This window comes from Brassica napus, chromosome A3 (assembly GCF_020379485.1).
Source record: "Brassica napus cultivar Da-Ae chromosome A3, Da-Ae, whole genome shotgun sequence".
Lineage (NCBI taxonomy): Eukaryota > Viridiplantae > Streptophyta > Magnoliopsida > Brassicales > Brassicaceae > Brassica > Brassica napus.
Window position 1 is genome coordinate 17367229 of NC_063436.1, and position 20480 is coordinate 17387708.

General features: G+C 32.8%; 1 protein-coding gene and 1 pseudogene across 1 annotated transcript; one reads left to right on the top strand and one right to left on the bottom strand.

Moving 5' to 3' along the window:
- Positions 1 to 11213: 11213 nt before the first annotated feature.
- On the bottom strand, positions 11214 to 11302 carry LOC125607691 (annotated as a pseudogene).
- Positions 11303 to 17641: 6339 nt separating this feature from the next.
- LOC106394705 (IQ domain-containing protein IQM2) lies at positions 17642 to 20453 on the top strand. The gene is made up of 7 exons (XM_013835276.3): positions 17642 to 17875; positions 18068 to 18525; positions 18601 to 18781; positions 18873 to 18961; positions 19054 to 19144; positions 19235 to 19579; positions 19665 to 20453. The coding sequence occupies exons 2-7, from the start codon at positions 18101 to 18103 to the stop codon at positions 20226 to 20228; spliced, it is 1695 nt and encodes a 564-aa protein (XP_013690730.1). The 5' UTR covers positions 17642 to 17875; positions 18068 to 18100; the 3' UTR covers positions 20229 to 20453.
- The last annotated feature ends 27 nt before the right edge of the window (positions 20454 to 20480 follow it).

Here is a 20480-nt window from a genome sequence, read left to right on the forward strand (position 1 = left end):
CATAAAATTTTAATAAACACATCTATTTTGTTTTTTTGAGTTTACAATTTTTTTTTACATTTACAATTTACTATTAGTTAATACAATGAAATAGAAAAAATAATTTTTTTGAAAACATGGATCTTTTTATAATGGATGAAGTATTTTTTATCATTTTTAAAAATCGGTCCAAATATTTAATCTTTCTTTCATTTGTTTATGTCATTGTTAATAAATTACTTTAAAATCAAGATGGTTAAAGTTCACTTCTCCGATTAATCCAAGACCGCGTGTTCGTTCACGTTCTACAAAACGCGGCCAGGGCTGAAGTTGTTACAGTTGTAGTAGCAATGTGAGAGCTAACAGTGCAAAGAAGGGAAGCTGGTAGATGGAGAGGATCAGCGCGTTTGTGTTCCCTGCTAATAAGACTCGCATGTCCTAACAAAATTGGAGGAAAGTATCCTCTGGTTGCGTTTAAGCTGAGATAAAGGGAAAAAGATTTCAAAGAGTTCAGAAAAAGATATGCGTCTTCAAAATGTTTAGAAGACAAAGCTCAAATCGTTAGTTACCTGGCTTCCCGTATATGCACATGTTCTATAGCCTGCAAAACGCAAACGCAATCGAATTAGCGGGTGGTAGCGGGAAAACCAGTCGCCCCCTTACATAAGGAACCAACGTGATAAACTTGATTAGAGAATATGAGAAAACTTACTAGGATCTCGAATAGTAGTGTGATGAAAGTACCATCAGTCACAAGTCCCACCTACTTACACTCTTCATCTTCTGGTAGTAATCATTGTAAGCAAAAGAAGCATATGACTCTTAATATCATTCGGTAACAAGTCTGCCCCGGTTGAATAGCATTACAGTTAGCTCGGCCTTGCTTCAAACCATCCTCTAACTTATCATCATCACCATCCACTCGCCATGCAGAACAACAAAGAACCATTCAAAGCTGCAGACTCAGAGCCACCGCTACTTAATCCTTAAACTGAAATCTAGAAATTATTAAAACTATATCATTTGTAAGTGACAGAACCAACTACCAAAAAATCTGAAAATACGATGAAATTTTAGATTCGACATTGCGAGCTCATTGATTAGGAGAATGAACTGAATGTCAGCGATTTTTCTCTGAGTCTCCATAGAAAACTTTTGTTAGCAGTGAGATTAGAAGTAGTTGTTGGCTTGTATTGGCCATTGAGGCAGAGAGACTTATTTTGCCGTTTGATACAATGGGAAGGCATTACAGGGAAGACGGCAGAACTTACTAGTTTATTTCCATAAGGTTGTGATTTCGTACTTTATCTTATAATATTATTCGGTTTATGGTAAATTAGAAATGAAATTTTAAAGCAAAGTAAGTTTTTATTCATGTCATCAGTACATACTTATTCTTTTTTTTTTGTCAACAAGATACAGATTTTATTCACAAGAAACTAAAAGGACGAAGAAATAATATACATTTTTGTACATACACAAGGCACTAGGAGATTTATCAACATTACCTGATTTTTCCCAAGCGTAATAATACAGAAAGAGAGAGGATTTTTGAGAATCAGCTTGTCTTGGCAGATAAGGTTTTAGATGAAGATATAATACACTTGATAGAACAGAAAAATAAAGCATCTCTCTTATACTTGAAACCAGTTTGTCTCGGCAGATGTTGTGACATGACATATCCAGTGCCGTGCGAAAGGTTTTAGGTGCCTAAGGCAAGTTTTAAAAATAAATTTATATATAACTATAAAAAAAAAATTTCTAATACAATATATCACTTTCACGAAATACATCAGTTTAACACTAACAAGAATAAGTTTTTTTTTTAACGCTGATTTATTATGATCTTACAATTATGATATAGGAAATATTACATAGACGATTCGACAACCGACAATACTACCTGCCTTATGAAGACCTACAAGAATAAGTTAATTACGTAAATATGCTATGTTATGCCCTATAAAAAAAAGTATATGGATTTAGAAATTGAGTTATTCGAATCTCGTGGAAAGTTTTTTTTAGAAATAAATTTAAGTAACTAAACTAAAAATTATTTTAAATTTTGGGGCCCTAGAAAACGTAATATTATTCGGGGGCCTAAAGCGAATGCATTTTTCAATACACTGTAAGCACGCCATATCGGCCGAGAAAGACTGCTATTGGATGCAGTCTCAATCTCAAAACCCTTCACATTGATCGTAATGCCAGATTTCAGATATGGGTATTTACCTATTGCGCATTCAACACATATAACGGTTTTGCATTCGGTGCATCCATAGAGATCCTGGTCACTCGGGTAGAGACCCATGCAATACGGGTAGTCATCTTCTATTGTTATTTCACATATTATACAACTCAACCCTGACCACATGCATGATTGATTCAGCAAAACCTAGGGTAAGGGGATGAGGGTCATATTTGTACTTTACCAATACCGGCAGAGTTGCGCGTTTTGGTTTCAAAGTGAAGTCGCATTGGTTACAACATGCACCACTGTCTGTTAGATGGAGAGGGTGTTCGTGCGCTCTATTGTACAATGGATCAGAAAGGGAAGCACACCTTGCATCCATTGTAAACTTACAATCTTTTTCGTAGCACCGATACATGAAGCCACATGACGCTCGTCCACATTTAGAGCAACAGAAAAACCCTTCTTTGATGTTCATGAAGTTCACTTCTAGGTTTAGCGTATGGTTATGTACTCTCTGGACGATTTTTTGTCTGATTGGACTCCAATGATATGGTCGAACATCCTATGTGAAATCGAAAATCACAAACACAACAATGAACATGCGTAGAAATATTCCTTCCGTTCCTATAAGATAGATTTTTTAGTATTTTCACAAATATTAAGAAAATATATTAAACTACCGTAATAAATGTATCGTTTTCTGTAATTTTCAATTTTCAATAACTTTTAACAAATAGTAATTCAATAAAGTCTATTAATTTTTTTGAAGTTTACAATTTTTTCATAGAAAACACAAAAAAATACATCTTTCTAAAACAAATATTTTTTCTAGAAAATCTATCATTAAGGAACGGAGGGAGTATAATTTTGTAGTGGACGAGACGTTTCAAAAAGGTGTTGATGATGAAAAATGATTTTTGAGGTCTTCCATAAGGGTTCGTTTTTTGATTATTAAGAAACTTGAACCTTTATTTATAGACAACGACATTCATTATATTTATAGAGAATTCAACCTTGTGTGAAGATGGTATTATTGGCTTTAAGATTGCTTGCAATAAAAGTAAATTAATTGGTTGTTAATTTTTATAACAAATTTAACTTAAAATCTGTTCAAAAAGAGCATTCCTCGTACCTGTAGATATGCTTCCTCATGATTTAAGGACTTAATTGGTTGTTAATTTTTTAAACACCATGAGAGGGACATGCATGCCAGAAGAGAGAACTTACTAATACACCATGGCTAGCTTATGGTTTTTTTTTGGTCAATGCTTATGGTTAATTAGAAATGAAATTTGGAAGAAAAGATAGCTTTTATTTATGTCAATATGTAAATTTTCTGCTAGTCAACAAGACACGAACTTTATACACAAGGACTAGGAGAATAATTAACGTTATCTGATTTTCCCCAAGCAATCAAAACATCCCAGAGGCTTGGTCTAAATATTTCACATGGGTTTTGGATAGAGAGGTAATAGTAAAGTTGATAGAACATAAAGAGGAGTATTTTTGAGAATCAGTTTTTCATGGCAGATAGGGTTTTCGATGAAGAGGTAATAGATTTGATAGAACAAAAAGACACATCATCTCTCTTATTCTTGAAAACCAGTTTGTCTTGGCTGATACAGTGACATCTGTGATATATCGGCCGACAAATCCTGTTGGACATTCCTGGTAGTTTATTATTACTTCACATACTTTATAATTCAACGCCCACCTTGTCCTTGGGAATAACTGAGAATAATGTACGGTAAGTGGATGAGTGTCAAACTTGCATTTTATCAACACCGGAGTTGCACTTTTTGATTTCAAATGGAAGCTGCATTTGAAAAATTTTCCCCGCTGTCTAATAGAGTGAGAGGGTGTTTGTGTGCTCCATTGTTCAATGGATCAGAAAGGGAAGAACACTTTGTATACATTTTAAAGTCACATTCTTCTTGGTAGCGCACCGATACATGAAACCACATGATTCACGTCCACATTTAGAACAACTGAGGAACCCGTCTTTGATTTTCATCATGTTTACCTCTAGGGTTAGCGGATGGCGGTGGAGCGAGTGTTCTCCATCTTCCGAGGAAGACTTGCACAACTGTCATGGAGTGCAAAATCACATTCTTTACAACCCAAGAAACTACCAAAGTCAATGAGAAGGATGCATACTCGTCCATCGTCCACTTCATTATTGACGCAAAGTCCCATCAGGTCATGTTGATGACTAAAGTGGCGGCTAGTCTTGTCATCTACCTCCACCAATGGTGACGACGCAATATCTTCAGAATTATTAATTCCTTCAGGTTCTCGTTCCATATATTTGCCATCCCAAATCTCTTTACGTACGTGTTGCACAATATGAATGTAGTTTATAATCACACGACTTGTCGATACAAATATATCCTCCACATTCATAAACAACCGGTTTATCACACATATTCGGCAGTTTTTAAAATCAAGAACTTGAAAAGTTTGAAACAAGCGATGTCGGTGACTGGTGAGCTTCACGACCTTTGGTAAATAGATGTAGTTTCTGTGAACAAAGAAATTGCATTGCAAATATCCGTACATATTCATCTTCTCCTTGTATACCCCACAAGCAGCACAGTTGAAGGTGTTCATTTTGCGAATGAAGGTGAGTATTGTGCCAATTGCCAAATGAGTATTGTTATATCTAGCTAATAGTCTGCCTAGTTAAGCCTTATCTTGCAAACGTTGTCTCAAAAACTTAACACAATGCACACGTGGCTTCAATAGTGACTCATTAATCAACCCAAATAATTCCGGGGATATATTTTATTTTCGGTAGTACCTCGTTGCTGTATTTAGTCTCCCAAACCTGTTCAAATTCATGTCATTCATATTTTCAGTGACTCCAAGTCCAAGTACATCTAGTTGTACTTGTCTCTGTACATTTCACGATAAGTAGGAATCATAACTAAGTGTGTTATTATATTCAAAGCTATATCCTCCTTTTAACATTTTAATTTATAAATCATATTTATACAAAACCCATATTGGTTTATTTTGTTTACTTGTAATCATGGATATTTCAGATTTATAAAATCACATGCAGAATTCAGAGTAATCTTGCTTTTATTGGTTCTAGAATCAAGATTTAGAAGGGAATGGTAGGTGAGCATGAGATATCAATGCATCTGAATTGCTTGATTTCGTTTGGGTGACAGGTGAGTAGGGGACGATGACAGGTGAGCTATGGAATACCAGAAATGGTTTACATGATTTTGAAACTTTCTCGAACTTGTCATGGACCAATGAAAAGTCTCCACATGGGAACTCAACACAAGAATCACATATAATAAGTGAAATGTATTGATAATAAAGATCCTAATGGCATTGCATCTATGACTCTATCTTGGGGTTGTTGTTGTGCAAGCCAGCTTTGCAGCATTATGCTCTGTGACTCTTAATTGTAGTTTTCCTATGGCTTTTGACTTAAAATCGTTGTTTGGGTTTATTCATTTAGTTATTATACATTTCTGATTCGAAAAATGATTTTGTTAACTTACAAATGCAAGCACATGGTCAAGATTTAGTGTACTGATCATTGATCAATTGGTTTCTCTCTCGTGAGTATCATTCTTTACTCTTATATACATTATATTCTTATTTTATTTTTAATCAGTCTCGAATTGTTTCAGTCCAACGGTTTTGCATTATTGTGATGAAGCTCCTGTGGTCAAATGGTTAGAGATCGTTTGGCATTTTAGGGTAATCATGTATACTTAGTGGATAGCTGGTGTAATTAACGGAAAATGACGACATATCAATATTGATTCAGCTTTGGCTAGTTAGTTGTAAAGAAGCTGATGATGTAGTTTTTCTTTTTACATGTGCGTTTGCTACAACTTAAATTATTCTATGTTTACATTTGCGTTTTGTATATAGAACAATTAGTTCATCCATTTTGTTTATTGTGATGAAGTGTTACTTCTTTATCAAAAGAACGTCAAAACTTAAAACATGTGTATTATAACATATTTAGTGTTTAGTAAGTTAGTAACCAACTACTATAATCTTTAGTGATATATTGGGAAAAAGCAACTTTATGGACCCGTATAATTATTTGCCTTAAAGGCTAAACCAGATCATAATCTCAATATTAAACTGGTATAACTACTAAACATGTTTACATATCTGCATGATTAACATCGATTAGCTGTAGTATTTGTGTTTATGCGGTCTTTAAACAAATCAAGCCTCTTAATTAATTTTGGATGTATATGCTCTCCTTCTAGATCTGATCACCTTGTGATTTTTCAACTGAAAGGCATGGATTGTGCATATGGTCGCACCTATTCTAACTAAGATGTCTCAATAATTTAAAATCATGATTATCTTATAATTATGTAATTATGTGTACAATTTGAATTTTAGTAGTATAAATAACTACGTGATTGGTCTAGCTAGTGATCATCACCACAACTAGCACCAAGTTCCTGATGTCTTTGTGGCTTTGTTTTTTTCGTTGCTCAAAAAGGGACACTCGTCCATGTAAATTTAATAGTTCAGAAGATCAGCGTTCCTTTCAATTTTTCACTTTCTCTTCTAATTAAATCATCTTTTTTTTTGAATAGTATTCTTTCCGTTCATAAAAGATTCATGTTATAGTTTTTAACACTTATTAAAAAAGCATTTAAAATTGTATTTTTCAATACATTATTTTTCTTAATTAATTATTCCCAATAACTTTTAACCAATGAGATTTTATTAAACACAATTGTAATTTTTGAAAAGTACAATTTTTCATTAATTAATATATTGAAAATGTAAAAATGTATCTTTTTAAAACAATTTTTTTTCTAAAATATAGATCTTTAAAAAACAGGGGGAGTACTTTTATTCATCTTTCCTTTCCAATAGACAGAGCTGGGCATGTGGGCATTGTTATGAAATTTTTGAACGGCCCCACCTTAGAGGGGTCCCACTTTTTTAAAAAATCATGTGTATTTTTTTTTTTGGAATTTAAAAAAATCATGTGTATATGTGAAAATCTTAAAAAAATAGAAAAAAAAAGAAAAATGAAAAAGAGTAAAAGATAAATGTGTTCGTAGATATTAGTGCACACTAATCTACAAACAAACTTCATGTCTATAACCCTTCATAAAGGGAATGGACAGCATCTACTCACATTTTGGGATTGCAATTAAACTTTTTTAATTAAATACTCACCGTCTATACACACTAACAAACAAAATGATATTAATAATAATGTTAGTGTTTGCTTAGTTAAGTTGTATTTAAGGTATAATAAATATAAATACCAACTCTAAAATAAAAAGTAAATATTTTTTTAGTTTATAAAAATGATAAAAATATATTACATGAATTTTATATTATAACTTAGATATAAATAAATGGTATACTAAAAAATTATGAATTTATAAAATAAATATTTTTAAAATTTATAAAAATATTAGATAGTTAATAAATATGTTTTGAATAGGGCCCCGTAAATTTCAGAACCGGCTCTGCCAATAGACATGACCGGCTTAATGGGCAGGGAAAATAGTGTACCCACCCAGAGCCCATCTAAGGGCTCCATATATTTTATTTTATTTTTATAATAAGGGCCCAGATTTTTAATTTTGATACTTTAGTGTTAAATTTTGATAATATTTTGCTGACATAGAAATCTAAGTTTTTAAAATTTAAAAGTTGAAAACGAAAAATAAAAATTTAGTTACTTTGCTTAAAAAATTTAATATTATTTTTAAAAATATTTTAATTATAATATCAAAATTAATTAATTAAGAGGCCTAAAAATTATTTTTGCCTAGAGGCACTACTTAGCCTTAAGCCGGCCCTGCCAATAGAATGACTGTAATTTTCTTGGATAAACATTTATAGTGTTTTGACTTCATATTATTTAAACTTGCTTTGTGATTACTTTTCTTAATGCTATAAGCTTGGGTTCAAGTTGTGACATCAAGAGATTGACCAACCATCAAAATGCTAAAAAGTCTGGATATTGTCATCTTTCCTTTTGACTGAGACCTTAAAATCTCATGATTTGTATAATGATTCTATAGCTTAGAACTAGTTTTTGTTTCTATTATTTTGTGAGTAATATACTTATTTTTTTGTATCTATAATGTCAGTAAATTTGTGTAATTTTATTGGTTAAAAATAATAGTAGTGTTTTTTTTTACTGTTTGGCCACATACGTTTGACTAATACAGTATAAGTATAAGGCCGTTAGAACAAGCTTCAAAAGTAGATCAACTAACCTTATAAAGTTGGGCCTCCAGATGATACACATGCACATATCAAAACTATATATGGAAGAAAAAAACTATATATATATGGCAAAAGACAGTATCTTATAATCTTGATATCACATATATCTGCAAAAGTAGATGAACTAAATATGAATAACAAATAAAAAACTGTATGACCTAGTGGAACATTTCATTAATTAGGACATAACCATATATAAGTTCGGGTCCTATATTGAAATTGATATCCATGATGTAACTGATGGTGTCGATGGATGACAATAATGACTTTGTCTTATATGTATTATATATGTTCTACCACCTCAACACAATAATAGATAGTTTGGTATTTTTACTTATTTAATTAATTTGGTTAGTTTTCACTTAGTCCAATACTAAATTTTCGTTAAGAAAATAAAAATCAAATGTTTGAACCAGTAAACGTGTAAAATTACGACATCGTATTTATTTGGTAGAGATGTTCTTGTTTAACTGACTCTTTCAAAACTAGTAGACGAACTTTGCAGCTTACACCTTAATTTAACTAGCGAGATGTCTCTAACAAAATAAAGAAAATAACATATTGACATTTATGAAGGTGTAAGGTAAAATCATAACTGCAAAGTTGGTCTACTAGTTTTGAAAGAGTCAGTTAAACAAGAACATCTCAACCAAATAAAATCCGATTGCGTAATTTTACACGTTTACTGATTCAAACATTTGTTTTTTATTTTCCTAACGAGAATTTAATATTCCATTCGTTTCAAAATGTTACATATTTTAGAAGAAGAAAAATTAGTTTTTATATTTTTAATGCATGTTTTATTAACTAATTACAAACTTCAAAAAACTTAATTGCACTTATTAGGTTTTTATTGGCTTAAAATTATAGAAAAAATAATCACAAAAAATTATGCAAATTTAATGTGTTTTATTAAAATGTGTAAAAAATTAAAATATGTAACATTTTGAAACTGAAGGAGTATTGGACTAAAGTGACTCGATCTAAAGTGTACGGTTAAATCTATAAGGTAGAAGATGTCAACTGACTTAATAAATTACAGTTATGACTTTCTAACATAAAACACATCAATATCTAAATAACTTATATATGTATAATTAATTTATATTTTATTTGCATATGTATAAAATAATATGTTTTCACTACAAAAAAACAAGCAATTTAATGTTCTTCCCTCGAACATGGTCATTTTAAAATCGTATCTGCATATATAATAAATGTATATATTTTCATTTATATATATCTTGTACCATATATAAACACAAACATAACATATTAAAAGCAATCAAATCATAGAAATGTAGTATTTATGATCAATTATTATAGTACTCCATATAAGTTGTACATAGATGGTTGAGTATATTAAATGGTATCCATGCATGTAAAGTTCACAACAAATCTTTTTTTTTTAATTACTCCTTGGTCTTGATTATCTATAAATATAATAATAATTAATATAATTTTTTTTTATTAATTATGATAGCTAAAATAGTATATATATTGTAAAATCTTATAAAATAATACTCCTTTCATTTTAATGTATGATGTCTTATACAGTTTTTGATGTTTCAGTATGTAAGATGTATTTATTTTTAGGTAACTTTTAATTTTATTAAAAACCGTGTAACCAATAGTATTTTATTCATTATTATGTAATTTTTTGGATAGTTTATTTTATTTTTAATGATACTTTAGACAAAAAATAATTTTCTTCACTGTTGTGCATATGTTAAAAACATCATATATGTTGGAACCGTTCATTTCCTCCATTTAAAATTAAATATCGTTTAAAGTCTTTGCACATATTATAAATAGTTACATGTTTAGTTTTGTCATCTTTAATTATTAAATTTTATCATATTTTAAATTGATAAAATTTAATTAGAATTAAAAGAGATAAATTAATGTAAAATATTGCATTAAAGTCAAAAATAAAATTTATTTTGTAACAAAAACTTTATTATACAATGATCCTTAATTTAAAGCAGAGAGTATTATTTATTAATCATGAGATTTAGTCTATTATAGTAAATATATTTAGTATATTATTATAATTTTGTAAAAGTTTAAACCGCATAAATTTTCAATTAATTATTATAGACATTAGACGTTGGGTCATAGTCTAGTTAGCACTTAAAGTTTCCTTGAATACTGAAAAAAATTTCATTATCAGATTCCACTTTTACCGGTGACGTTTTTCAAACCCAAATATTTGTAATATCCAGTCCACACGCTGTGACAGAAGAGCAAGTAGAGACTGTAGACAAGTTTTTGGAATGAATCAGTCAACTCTGACTATAAATCCAGCAAAGGTCAGCAAATGAAAAAGTGACCGTACTCTCTCGGGAAATGGTGAGCAATAATAGAGTACGAGTCTATGAGACGGTGCACCGAAGCGTACGTGGTTCGCTTCACTCTTACTTGTCGTCGCGTCGGTGCACTTTACTCTTTTTCACTGACACCAACCCCGCGTCTTCTTTTGGAGTCTGCTTGCATATCTTTTTTTTTCTTGATAATAAATTTCGAATAAACATGATTTTAATTTTTACCTTTACAGAATCCTCTCTAGCAGTTTGACAAAAAGAGAATCCTCTCTAGCATTATTCATCATTGTGCTTCTTAGCTGGCTATCGGCTGTTACGCTATCACTCTCTCATCCTTTGACTTTATTTCTTGCTACTACGTAACCAATTACTACCAAATACTAACCATTTACAAGTATCAGTTAACAACGGTATTTAGCTTTTAAACTGTCTATCGGTGTTATTTACAATTTGAGTCTGAGTTTTTCACATATTGGACAATTCTCTGATTTGTGCATGTCATTCTTGCTAATTTTCTCTCTATCTTTCTAATTTTATCAGATGTCCTCAAAATGACTTTCCATAAGTTTTTAACTTTGGCAAATGATTTCAATAGTTGAAAAATTAGCGAACTTTTTTTTTTTTTTTTTTTTTTTTTAAAAGAGTCTGATTTCCATTGATTTCTCCCAAAAGGGGTTTTACAACAGAACATTACAACTCAAAATTGAGTAAAATTGGTACAACCATGCTTTGTAGTTACGAATCCGAAAGACGACACAGTCGGATTGTGGCTAGCAACCCCGGGCCAGACATCAACTTCACCACTTAGCTTGTTAATCCAGGTTTGGTGCTTTCGCAACCAACCTCGCCTTCTTGCTGTAATGCTGTCACTGTGAAGCTCGCAATGGAGGAAGGGATTAGGGTCATACCGAAGAGCCAAATCCCGCTAAAAGTGGGTTTGCTGAGGAAGCTGTCATGTCAAGATGGGAGAGTACCTGCATTAAAAGAAAAGGTTTCATCCTGGCGAAGCAGCCATAAGACCGCTACACCACTGGAATGGATGAACACCAAAATACGCCACAACCGAGGAACTGACGGCTCCGACGACTCGCGAAGCAAGACCAGACTCCACACGTATTCTTACCCTAAGAACTAGAGTAAGTTCTTTACTGAAGCAGAGAGAAGAAGACTCCGTCGGAAGGAAACAGAGCCAAACACCACTTGAAGACCAATACTCGAACCAAGACACCGGGTGATGCGCAAAACCCGGAGGAGGAACACCATTTGACAGGACCGCAGGAGAAGCAAGACAAAGACCGGGAGAAGAGATGGAAATCCAACGCCTGAGAACCATTCCCCGAACGCCGGAGCAGACCATATCCTCGCACGCGACAGAGGGATTTGTCAAGTGACACCGCCACCAGAAAATACACCACCGCACGTCTTGGAGAAGAAGCGCCAAGCCCACCTTGAGAGCAGAGAGAAGGTGTGCTCCCGCCGAGACACCAAGGCTAGGGAGAAAAAAACCTTCGACTGCTACACCTCACCAAGCTGGAATCAGAAAGATCCGGGCCGGAAGAGTCAATACCACTACCCACACGCCACCACCGCCGAAGGCTACGACCAGATCTAAAAAGGAAAAAGTAGATCTGGCGAGACTCCACTGCAAAAGCCGACTCCAGTCATCTTGCAACCCTCTCCGCCTCGTCTCAGCTCCAGATCGGGCCTTAGCCACCGGATCTATAACCCCCCGGGAGGATCTAGGATTCCGATTTCAAAGCCGTACCAGAGAGTTGACATGTCGAAAGAGAGGAGAGACAAGGGGATGAAGCAAAATAAAAACGAGATGTAGGAGAAGAAGCGCCTCCGACGCCCGGAGCTAACGCACACCGACGAAACACCGGTGTCTCCGAACGTCGGAGCAAGGAGGAGGAAACTTTGTCGGGGTTTCTTTTTCTAGAGATGGAAGGGAGAGAAGAGAGAGAAAGAGCACGCCATGATTTTTATCTTAGCGTGTAAAATATTAAAAATTAGCGAACTTGTACCTATTAAAAGTTGGTTATTATTAGTACTAATAAATTTATAATCATTGAATGATTTAATTGGGGACCAATAAACTTTACACGAACCAATTATAATTAGATCAGATGCAATCATATTTTAGAGGCTATATGATTATATAATTTGGTCCTACGTAGACTAATGAAATCGAACTGTCTATAATTACCATTTAACAGATCTAAAGATTCTTGCAGACATTAAAAAGTGCCATTAATTTGAATGCCGTCAAAAGATACGGTTGTCTCCATGTTAGGTACGGTGTCGTACTTGAAAGCAGACACCGGCCTCGTGGTTTGATGTGAACTTCACACGTGGTGAGCTTACCGACGTCTTCTGTACGGTTCGAAGTTACGTCAAAGTATACCCTTTAAAATAGTAGTTTTTTTCCTTAAATGTAAATAGTTTTCATTATGTGCTAACAAAGATAATAAGAACAAAATCTAATATGCTTGGTTTTAAATAGTTTCGAGATCAATTTAAGGTCTAAACAAAGATAATGAAATTCAAGTTCACGATGTTGTGATTAGGAAACCATGTTTTAGTGAAATGGTATTATTTGTTGAATGTTTTTAATTCAAATGATTTTCATATTTATAAACAGAGAAAAAATAGGATGACTTACATTATCGATAATGGTACTAAATTGCTTCTTTGAGCATTTGAAACTGGTATTACCATGTTAATTAAATTTGTAGGAGTTTGTGAACTTAGTCAATATAAATGTTGTATATTCAGATTCATTACAACTTAATTTGATAAATGAATTTCCACGGTAATATACTAACTTTAATTAGCTGGGTGTCTAATTAACAAAAACAAGTTTGTGAACTTCCTTACTACTATCACCATTCACTCATTGACGTCCGACCCGACAGTTGTATCCACTATTACTAGTGTATATATATCAAAATATTAATGTTAAACTCAATGAAGGGAGTAAAATCAGTGAATTATATACAAGCTTAGTCTAAGCTTAGTCTAAGTATTGGTTTTATGATTCTTGTTATTCGGATACATATGTCAAATCTTTTTGGTTGTCTGTTTCTGAAGGACTCTAAAACGGAGTACTAGAGATTTGCAAATTTTTTGTTTGAATTATACACATAGATTCAAAAGTTTATTTATACGAAGTCTATGTTAAAATGGGATTAACTGTGTATCTACTATCTATATACTTCTTCCGTCCACAATATGAGATGTTTTGTTCACAAGAATGATATAGTAACCAGCATTTATGTGTAGCTGATATTATTAGTTAAAGATATGACCCTTGACCACCGATAGTACTATATGCTTTTCTAACAAAAAAATGGCTATTGATCATTTAAGATCGACGTGTTTGAGTGAATTGTGACCATGTGATTTTGTATTATAACTTTGAGTTCGCTTGGTACTGCTTTATTTCTTTCAATCAAATCAAAGTTGTTAGAATATTTTTCATTTATAAGAAGCAGTAAAAGCAGTTAACCCCGGACTAAACGAATCGTATGACAAATACCTCCAAAATCCAGATATTTGATTTGTGCCCACTTCTATATAGGGTACAACTTAGCTGAATCGGATGATTTAAGTGTTATGATCCATAATAACAAACATCGACATAATAAGCTGATTTTGTAAGGGTTTTTTTTGTAAGTTACACTTTCATATTTGGTGCCACTGAAATTTTTTAAATCAACCAGTAGGTGAAAGTAGTAGTAATTGTCTGGTTCCTTAAGCAGTTCATAATCATATCATGTTTCAAACCAAAAACAACGCTTTAACCTTTGATTATTTGTATTCTCATCAAACTTGTATTATTAATCAAACACGTAATGGCATTAGCACATTACGCAAAAAGAGTGTATAGAGATTACTTTTGGAATAGTTTATTTGGCATATCCCATACGCGCATGTGCATTATGCTACGTTTAGACCGATGTTTAACATAATATTGCTATTATTTTTCTCTGTTGGGGATAAATAAATCAGTATTATGCGTACTTTAGGTTAATACTAATATATACGAATTTAATATGTATTTAATCGGTTTTACAGAAGCGATTATTTATGTGGTTTATCACATCAATTCACTGTATATAAATCCATTTATTTATTTTCAGTGAGGATAAAGCCATATTTATTTTCTCTAAAACGTATCTTTTTCTTTACGTGTCTCGTTTTATCCATGTATGTATGATATAATAGTATAAATGTACGTATCTCAGTACGTACGTATGATGTGTAAAGTTACGCGTAAAATGACCTCTTGTTCAAACACGCTTTTTCTCACCGTATAAGTTTTGTAGTACATGTTAATATATAAAAACAAAATATATAATATATATAAAGGATACCTAAAGGTTTTAGTTTTCCTATTGCTTTTGAACAATTGAACATTAAGAATTGTTTGAAAAACAATTAATTATGACAAATATATATATGTTTGTAAACCAGTAAATCATGAATTGTCTAAGTTCTGACAATTTTTAATCTACCTTGACGACCTTCACTTCTGGTTACCTTAATTAACCAAAAAATGCATCTATTAGGAATATTTGTTATCACCGGTGTAACTAATGTACACGTTTTCGGTTAATATTAGTGGTCGATTGTATATTGGGATTAATATAAAATACCAAATGACGTACTATTTGACTAAACTTGTTGCAGAATAAAGGTGCATGCGATTAAAAAGTTTAGATATGTTGAGTCTGTTAGAGGGACATATAAGCAGACAAGTCGCTATCAACTTAATTGTCAAGAGAAAGTGTACATATGCATGTATTATGTGGTACTCACCTCTTAAATATTAGCTAAATCGCTTATTTTTGTTTGTTGTTGTTAGGTTTTGGTATATATTTTTGTTTGTTGTTGTTGTTTACAAAAACTAAATCGATCTCCAAATACATTTAATCCTGTTAATTTCTGTCACTGCCGATACTAAGTCGACCCTTTATTTAAAAAAAAATCCCATGTTTTTTTTTTTACTTTGTTATCATGTTACTAAGTGTCGATCTTGACTGTTATTGATAAAACTAGTAAACTAAACCATATACATGTTGTACATCTGGACGACGATGAAACAAACTTGGAAATCAAATATTTGGAAGGGACATATATAAGTTACGCAATGAAGTGTCGCTAGATGCAAAGATTGAATGTTCCATTGCCTCATTACATTAGGATTAAAATAATATGAATTATAACAATTGTATGCTTATTTAATTCCCTTATTTCTGTTCTTGTTAACCCACCAAAACACTAGTATTATGTGGAGTATTAATTTAATGCAGTAGTATTCTGTGGGTCGCCACGAAAGGAAGAAGGAAATTTCGTTAAATCGCAATTGACTGAAAAAAATCACCGTATGCTACTTTTAATATGATAAACATTTGATAAAACTGAAAAAGATTCAACAAGTAGTATTCACCTCCGCTCCTGGATTCGAATCTTGACCACTGCGGAATTTACATATGGACTGCAGTATCCGAGACCGAAGACCGTTACACGGTGAGCCACATGGTGACGTTCTGGCAGCGTCCATACTCAATTCGGTCTCTAGTTTAGACCACCTCGGTGGAGTCAAGATACTCGGTTAGCAAAAAAAAAAAAAGTAGTATTCACCTTAAAACATTTCACGTATACAATTACCTGATCACTTAATTAATACAGTGAAGTTAGAAATTCTACTTACCTAATACTCTAGGAAATGGATCAAGTCAAACTCAGATGGTAAAAATTGGACTTTTGTATTACTACTCCATCGGTTTCATTCTAATTGTTATTTTAAGTTTGTATATACAGATTTAAAAAATAATAATTTTATATATTTTCGAAATAAAATCGTCACTATTTATACACCTAACTACATTTTAATCAATATAAAAATAAATATCATATAAAATTAATAAATTTTGTATTACAATTATAAAATGACATTTATTTTGAAATGAAATTTTTTACTTTACAACGATAATTAGATTGAAACGGAGGGAGTACTATTTATTATTGGGTTATTGGTTTTCCATGGAATTTAAAACAAAACTCAAAAGAAAAAAAACATTATAAAGGTCACGACTTAACATTATTATTATTTTATAAAATAAAAATTATCTATAAAATGATTAAAGTAAAATTAGCTGTGTTCTGAAAAAAAAGAAGAGAAAAAAACTAGGATATGACCAAACCAAGTTTTTGTTCCAAAACTAGCATTCAAGGCTCAAAGTCACAAAAATAAGTTTCATTAAAGAGGTAAATATACACTTATACCTTTTGAGTTAATTAATTCAAACCTTAAGGTTTAGAGTTAAGAGTTAGGATTTTGGAATTATGGTTAAAATTTTATAAAATAAAAAATAAATACTAAAAAATTTAAAAAACAGTTTCAAAAAGTATTTTTGAATTATAAAAAAAAATTTGAAAAAATAAAATATTAAAAAAAAAATAATAAAAAATTTCGAATCTGAAAACATATAATCTGAAACTATTAAAAAAAAATTAATTTTTAATTTTTATTTTATTTATTTTTATTTATTTTTGTTTGTTTATTTAATTTTAAACCAAAGATATTAGGGATATATTTCCTTTAATGAATGTCAGTTTTGTGACTTTCTCCTTCTAATTCTATTTTACAATTGACCAAACAAAATAGAATTTACTTTACATTAGCCTCTAATATAATATTTCAGTAAATTATTATTTTATGTAGATAGAATTGTTAGTTAATTAATAATAATATTTGATAACCTTTACATATTTTTTTAGTTTTTGGATAATGAAAATTGAGTAATAAAGTAAAATCTGAGCTGAACCTTTGACCTATAGTATGAATATTCTGACAAACACGTGGTTGGAAATATCGCCGCTTCTCTTTCTCTCTCTATCTCTCTCCTGTCTTGTCTCTCTGGAGTTATTATCTTTATGTTATGTATATAAACTCCAGCTCTGAAGAGTTTGTAACTTGAGATTTGTGAGCTTCATCTTCTCCCCCCCCCCCCCTTCACTCCAAGAACAAAGAACCTCACGAATCATCGTCTCAAGAACCTAACAGATAGTTTCAAGATTCCTCAACCGAGCTTTTTCAAGTGCCGACCGTAATACATTCCAGGTACTTATTCATATCTTCACCACGACCAAGTCTTCTCTATCTTGTCCTTCTTCAACTTCTCAGTGGGCTGCTCTGTCTTCTAGATCCGACAAGTTCTGTTTTTTCTTTTTCTTCAAACTCTGTTCTTTGGGATCTTAGTTTGCGCCTGGCTCTCTGTTCATAACAGATTCTTGATGTTAATTTCACTTCCAGGTCAGAACCTCTGTTCTCATCAGGATCTCTTGAATGGGCCTATCATTCTCCTGTCCCTTCACCGAGCAAGACGAAGTGGAGGCAGCTCTAGACTCCGTCACGGTTAAGTCCATAACCTTAGGCGAAGACAACGAGTGCAAAACTCCAAAGAGATCTGTCAACTTCAACGACAAAACGCTAGAGTCCACAATCTTGAAAGGATCTGGTGGTAAGATGGTTGTTGAAAAGTCTGTTAGCTTTAAAGGGATGCAGCTGGAGAGAATGATCTCTCTCAACAGGTCCGTCTTCAAAGAAGATCACACCAAAGAGAATGGCTTACATGAGTTGGACAATGTCATCTCAGTTCTTGATTCGAGTATCCCTAAGCATGAAGCTGCTATTAAGTTGCAGAAAGTTTACAAGAGCTTCCGTACTAGGCGAAAGCTGGCGGACTGCGCAGTGCTTGTGGAGCAAAGCTGGTTAGTGTTTTTGATCTCAAGAGCTTCTTGTGTGTTATTTTGATCTAATGTTGTGTGTTTCTATTTACATCACAGGTGGAAACTTTTGGATTTTGCTGAGCTTAAGAGAAGTTCTATATCATTCTTTGAGATTGAGAAGCACGAAACCGCGGTTTCTAGGTGGTCTAGAGCTAGGACTAAAGCAGCTAAGGTTGGTAAAGGTTTGTCAAAGAATGAAAAGGCACAGAAGCTTGCTCTACAACACTGGCTTGAAGCTGTAAGTTATAGAGGAGACTAATCTCAGTATAAGTTTTCTTTTACTACCACTTTTTGGATTGTAACTTAATCTGATCTTGTTTATGAAACAGATTGACCCTAGACATCGGTATGGACACAACTTGCACTTTTACTACAACAAGTGGCTTCACTGTCAAAGTAGAGAACCTTTCTTCTACTGGTAACTAACTACTTCTCACCATTCTTGTCAAAAGATTTGAGCTAAATCAAGAAAACTAAACTTAGATTTGTGTGTTTATTGAAATGTTGCAGGCTTGATATTGGCGAGGGGAAAGAAGTTAATCTTGTGGATAAGTGTACTCGAATAAAACTTCAGCAACAGTGCATCAAGTACCTTGGTCCGGTTGGTATCTATTTGTTTTACTTGCTCAACAAGTAACCTTACCGATAAAACTAGAAAACTTATTTCTTATTGCTGTCATGTTTTGTTTAGATGGAAAGGAAAGCTTATGAGGTTGTTGTGGAAGACGGAAAGTTTTTCTACAAGAACAGTGGAGAAATGCTTCAAACTTCTTCAATGGAAGATAGTGATTCCAAATGGATCTTTGTGCTCAGCACATCTAAAGTGTTGTACATTGGGAAGAAGAAGAAGGGTGTGTTTCAGCACTCAAGCTTCTTAGCTGGAGGAGCTACTGTTGCTGCAGGGAGATTAGTTGTTGAGAATGGTGTTCTTAAGGCTGTTTGGCCACATAGTGGACATTACCAACCTACTGAAGAGAATTTTTTGGACTTTCTGTCTTTCCTTGGAGAGAACAATGTAGACATCACTGATGTAAAGGTAACAGAAAGAGTTTTGATTGATTGTTTAGGTATTGACTGTGTGAGGGTTAATGTTCTTATAAGTGTTTTGTTTTGTGTTTCAGATGAGTCCTACAGATGAAGATGAGTTCTCTATTTACAACCAGAGAAGCACTCACATGAGAAACCATTCTTTAGAAGAGGATTTGGAGGCTGAGAAGACTGTGATGGTTGATCCAAGAGAGGAAGAAACAACAACGGTGATGGCTGATGTAGAAACACCAAAGAAGATGGAGTCGCTTAGTACATTTGACTTAGAACAAGAATCAAAGCCTTCAGAGGAGAGCTTACCCAGAGGAGGAGGAGAAGAAGAAGCCAAGGAGAGTGAAGTAGTCAAGATTCCAGAAGAATCAATCCTAAAAAGGATAAACTCAAAAAAGGAAACTAGATCTTTCCAACTTGGGAAACAACTATCATGCAAATGGACAACAGGTGCAGGACCAAGGATCGGTTGTGTAAGAGATTACCCATCAGAGCTTCAGTTTCAAGCACTGGAACAAGTCAACCTGTCCCCGAGAAGTGCTTCTGTTTCAAGACTCTACTTCTCCTTTTCCTCTCAAAGGCAAATGCCTCGGATGTCACCGTTATGGCGTGGAATGTCATTACCTGCAGATATCACACAATTATAACTGATGGAAAGTTATTGAGATCTGATCTATTCTTTTTGTGTGAATAGAGAAGATAATGACTTAGAAATTCTTTTGTATTCTTTTTTTTTCTCACCTTATAATGTAACAGAGCAGCATTTCATTTGTTCATTTGTTCATTTGGTTTCTTGTTTAACAAGAAATCACAGGTTAAAATAAGTTTTTTTTACTAAAAGGTTAAAATAAATTTAGATTATTTTTCTACGCTTTTTTGGTTTTGACAAAAGCCTGTAA

Coding starts and splice junctions, on each gene's coding strand:
- LOC106394705 (XM_013835276.3), top strand. CDS start 18,101: ATGGGCCTATCATTCTCCTGTCCCTTCACCGAGCAAGACGAAGTGGAG. Junction 18,782..18,872: donor TACAACACTGGCTTGAAGCT/GTAAGTTATAGA, acceptor TTTATGAAACAG/ATTGACCCTAGACATCGGTA. Junction 19,145..19,234: donor GCATCAAGTACCTTGGTCCG/GTTGGTATCTAT, acceptor TGTTTTGTTTAG/ATGGAAAGGAAAGCTTATGA.